Raw genomic sequence first — 5,497 nt, forward strand, 5'->3', positions numbered from 1 at the left:
GTCCATGTCTTGTCATCAGACATAACTCCTTCATTTTGTTCCACTATCACGGAGAAGTCAGTTAGGAAGTCTATGATCGCTTAGGGCTTAATTACTATTTGAGGTACGTATGTGATGTTGAATTCATTGAGCTCCACTCTCACTTTAGCAGTCGGGTGGAGTGCTCCGACTATTTGAGTAAAAAAAATAACATAAACAATTAAAATGAATGTTAGTTTTTCCATAATTATATATCTAGTTTTGGCGTCCTTAAGCACTCAACTTGTGTGGTAGATTGGGTATCGAGCTCCGAGTTTCATTATGTTTAGCTTGAAGTAAAAAAGAAATACTAAAAAGAAGCAAAGGATTAATCATATCTCAAAATCTACATTTTTCATATAATTAGAAATATCCTAAATTTGGTGTGTTCCAGATCCCGCACTAACTGCCACCATTGCTACGACCACTTGTACAATCACCACCAACCATCAACGGACATAATCATCACGACCCATCTATTGCCCACCACCGCCATCACCTGCTAGCTCAACCCATCCATTGCAACCGCCAACACCACCTACTAACTCGCACCATGATCAATCGCTCGCATCCGTCCTCATCTAGATTCCCATAACTTTGAAATTATAGTAACAAACATAAAATAATTATTGAATGTCAATTGCATCGAATAAAACAACTCATGTACTTTTATAGTATTTGCATTTTTAATCAAAATTTAAAATATAAAAAACATCAAATCAAATACCCGCTAATTCCCTAATATATATTTATCTCAAACAAAAGTAACTAAGATTGGGCTACTCACAACACGCGTCCTTGAAATCCAGGAAAGCCTCCCTTGTGAAACATGCCCTCTTCCTGGTCTGCGACCTTGGATCCTAAATTGACCTTGGATCCTAAATTTTATCTCAAAACTCTCTTCCTGGTTCAGCCTTGAGAAGCTCAACTCATAACGTGATAGATCAATTCTCACTCCTCTCGGCTCCTCAATTCTAGCCCAGTACACAGTGCTTCTTTTCCTCACGCTTTTCACACTTCGAACCACACTTTTCTCTGAGTTTGATCCCAAGCTCACTGAGATTGATGGGTAGTTCAAATCCGCCGCCTCCATGCTCTTGTTGCATGAAACAAACTGCTTCGCGATTGCCCACATCTGCATCAAAACGTACTGCTTAGACGCAGGAAGCGCCTTATACTTTCCACTAGGTAAAACATTAACAAAATGCATTTAAGATGATGGGTTATGCTTTACATATATGGGTCACATAGACTACAAAAAATCTTAGTGATATATTTTATCAAACAAAATATGATTTTGATCAAATAAATGCAGTCGACAATTTCAACAATTATTTTCTTTTAAATGACTCGAATTATTTCTACATATATTTAGCAATCATTCTGATTTTGAAAAGAAAACTCCCCATTAAATAAAATGAATTAAATGATTGAGGTCCACAACTTTATTATGCATAATAATATAATAACTAGAGAGTACCAAACTTTACAATTATATGCCACTGGACTGAAGGATGATATAAAAAATGGCACGGCTTTTACATCGAATTAATGCAATTATCCTCCAATACTTCGGGATCCCATCCTTCCATAGTAAAGGTTTAAAACAGTCTAATTAACCCGTTTTGCTTGGCCCAGCCAAAGGTTGGAGGAACCGGAGATAGAAAGTGTATATGAATTTTAGGTGTGATTTTTTTCATTGGTACTTAACATTATCATAACCAAGACGAGAAGGAAAAAGAAAAAAAAAAAATAATAATAATATAGAATTTTATTTTATTTTTGAGTTTGTATACATATCATCTAATTTTTATGTATGTGTATATAAAACTATATATCATTTTAATGACTCAATCATACATAAACACACTGCATGAAGGATACATTTAATAAAAAAAATTAATTTAAATGATCTTTTTAATATGTTATAATGATTTAGACAATATATAAATAAATATTGAAATTTTACTGAAAGATCTAAATAAATATTAAAATTTTGATGATAAACAAATAAGAACTATTTGCTATATAATTCATTATGAATTAAGCTTCCCACCTCCGTGTTGGTATACCCCAATCCACATAGATAATGCAAGTAATGTTTTTGCTCCATATCGAAGACCAGACCGGGATTTAGCGCTCCCTCTGGGTGCAACTGCCCAGCTCCGGCGGCAAAGAGGCTCGCCGAGCTATTGTAAGACAATTCGTCGAACATCTGATGCCCATCAATATCCTGGTTTGTCGCTGATGTTATGATAGCTGAGTGGATCATCGCCGGCGACCACCGCGGGTGCTTCCTCCTTACCAGAGAAGCCACACCGGCGACGTGAGCAGCGGCCATGGATGTCCCGCTCATGAAACTGAACAGTGACGAGGAGGCTACCGGTGACCACGCGGAGATAACGTTTACTCCCGGGGCGACGATGTCTGGCTTCAGCAGGCCACCGTTCATCAAGCTAGGCCCTCGCGAGGAGAATGCGGCGACTGCCGGCGACGGCCGCGCCCCAAATATCGTGCTGTTGAAAAATATCGCAGCCACCGGCGACGATGTAGAATAGATATAACTTCGGAGTCGCAGTCCGTCCAAATAACTCAGATGTGACGCAGGCAACTCGTGCAACTCGGAGCGCGTGGTGAACCCACGATTCCGCCGGTTTATCAATATCACGGCGGCAGCGCCGGCGTTCCGTGCCGCGTGGGTCTTTCCGGTGTTAACCTCTTCGCCGGCGAAGCAGAGGACGATCTTTCCTCTAAGATCGAGATCTGCGAGGGAACGATTGTGACAATTTGAAGCGGCCGCGTCGCCATCTATGCCCGGGAAAGCTAGCGGCAGGAAGATGGGAGGAAACTCGTCGCTCGGCGGCTGGAACGCGCTTTCTCCCATCAGATCCACGCCGTTCCCAAGTCTCACCGCTGCTCTAACCCTTCTATCGAGGGTGCTCGCGCCTGCGGTCACCAACCATGGAGCCTCATGGCTGATCTCGCCGTTTCTCGGCCCGCCATTTCCAACCGAGGTGCAGACGACGATTCCCTTTCCAACCGCGGCAAAAGAGGCTACGGCGACGCTGTCCTGATACAAAGGCATGGGCATCCCGCCGAGAGGGATCAAAAGGACATCGACTCGGTCATGAATCGCTTGATCGATAGCGGCCAATACATCGCTATCCCTGCATTGGCCCTCGAAGCAGACTTTGTAGATAGCAAGGTGAGCTTTAGGAGCCATCCCCGATGCTCTTCCGCGGGCCATTCCACCAACATCGACATGGCTTACAAAGTTCCCTGCAGCGATTCCAGCAACATGCGTTCCATGCCCGTCGAAATCGATTGGAGAAGCCTTCCGATCGCCAGCGCGGAATGCCTTTGCGCCGATGAGCTTGTTGTTGCAATTGGCGATGGAGCATTGGCCCTTCCATTTGACCGGTGGGGGCGGAACGCCTTCTTCGTGGAAAGCTGGGTGGGTTGGGGAAATGCCGGTATCGATGACGCCGATGACAACGCCCTCCCCATAGAAGGACTTGTCCCATGCACTGCCGTGGCTGGCTGTCCAATCGTCCAGGTTGAGGAATTGAGGGGTGTAGGTTGTATGGGGAAAGAGGGGGCGGTCTGGCTGGGCGAAGAGGAAGTCGTCGATGGATTTCATGGCTTCAACTTCTTGAGGGGTGAGTCGGGCGGCGAAGCCTGCGATGGAGTTACGGTAGGAGTAGACTAGTCGGGGCTCGCCGGAGGAGAGGGTGGTGTTGGGGAGGAAGGAAATATGCCAGCTCTTGAAATGAGAGGGAGAACGGAAGAGCAGCTGAGGTTTCTTGACATGTACAATGTAGGTTTGCAGCTGATCGTTGATGATCGGGAGATGAAGGGAGTGAGTGAAAGGGGGAGTGAAAGGGAAGAGGAGGAAGAAGAAGAAGGGCAGAAAGGAGAAGAAAGGGCGGAGTCGCATTGGGAATGTATGGAGGAAACGGCGAAGACAGTGATTGTAGTGCAATAGAGAAAATTATAGTGATATTCATGTGAATTAACGCCAAGGATAGCTTCGTCTCTTATCCGGACTCCGCCGAATGAATTGTTATGCGGTCAGACACGAGCGTCCTCCGTTGATCGGAAAACTGTTAGATTATCATACACATAGGTTCGTTTGTTTGTTTGAGCTTTTCTGTCTGAGCATTTTTGAATGGCGTTACAACTGTGGCAGTCATGTATCGCAACCGCTGCTCAGCACTCGCGTCCCGCATCTTTTTTCCTGCTATACCCCGAGGTGAGCGGGGTTAATGTGTTTGACTGATTAACGTTTTGTAGATTAATCTGTGTTTAATTGATTTAATTAGGATGAAATTAATGTCTGGAAGATATCATTTTAAGATAATAACTCTTTATTTTATTTTTATTATTATAATATAAAAAATAAAATAATCTCATAATTAAAAATAATTTATGCGCATACTTAAATTTAAAATAAAATAAAATAATTTTAAAATATTTACATATCTAACACATAAATTTTATTGTTACACTAAGGCACACCTAGATTTAAGAGGATTTTTTAGAAAGTAGCTATTATAAAATTTAGCTCACTCTTGATTCTATGATTTAATTTTTGAGTTCATTTTGTTGGGTCTTAAAGTGTCCTTTTGTGAACGTGCCCCAATAGAGCGGAGTGAATGAGAGAAGGAAGAGAGTAGAATAAGTTTGGAAAATTTTTAGGGGCAGTCGAGGGAAATGACCCCCTTTATTCATATTTTTGTCTCGTATTTATAAATGTGTGTATTGTACTATTGCAAAGAAAATGGAAACGGTTATGGAATCTGTTTTTAATGTCATTAATGCTCTAATTGATTGTATAGATATTATATCATATTTGCATTAAATTTGAATTTCAATATTGGTGTCCGGCCGCATGACGATCTTACTTGATGTCTTTTGGCACAGTCGACCAAAGCGGCTGATTGTGATGTGGTCGTTAGGTCAAACGTGATCGGTCGGCTTTTTTTCATTGAGTGAGTCATGACTCATTTTTTGTTAGACTCGAGTTTTACAGCGCTCGTGTATCACTTGTCTGCTTGGTTCGTTGTCTCGACCCGATCTTCGAATCTTATAAGGTCATAGACGGATCTTATCACAGCCTATATGGGGTATTGACTAAACCCACAATTACGCGGTTATTTTTTTTCCTAGAAGAAAAACTTGCCCGATTTTATTTGGCGGCTAGTGTGCAAAATGAATATGTTATAGAATTTAGAATTGATTTATAATTTAAATACTATGAGTTCTGCGCAAGTATACATATCGTTGCAAGTAATATAGAGTTTTCTTTAAAAACCGCAGTCTCGATCCCACAGAGAAGCGTTAACTTTATATAATGACTTATAAAATTCCTACTTAAAACAGTAGATGCTTATCTAGGAAAAATAAGTAATCACTACCAATAAGTGCAGTTTACAAATAAAAATAAAAATGTGAAGTGTTTCTTAGACAACTAAGTGTA

At 41.6% G+C, this 5,497-nt stretch overlaps 1 protein-coding gene across 1 annotated transcript; it reads right to left on the reverse strand.

The window, feature by feature from the left end:
- Window positions 1-888: 888 nt before the first annotated feature.
- Window positions 889-4,332, reverse strand: LOC110037857 (subtilisin-like protease SBT1.2; the record flags this gene model as incomplete). Its single annotated transcript, XM_020742585.1, is given in 2 exon segments — window positions 889-1,153; window positions 2,075-4,332. Coding segments are annotated over 2 exon segments (2,146 nt in total), but the record flags the coding sequence as incomplete, so codon positions are not given.
- Between the last annotated feature and the right edge of the window lie 1,165 nt (window positions 4,333-5,497).

This window comes from Phalaenopsis equestris, unplaced genomic scaffold, assembly GCF_001263595.1.
Source record: "Phalaenopsis equestris unplaced genomic scaffold, ASM126359v1 Scaffold225911, whole genome shotgun sequence".
In the NCBI taxonomy this organism is placed as follows: domain Eukaryota; kingdom Viridiplantae; phylum Streptophyta; class Magnoliopsida; order Asparagales; family Orchidaceae; genus Phalaenopsis; species Phalaenopsis equestris.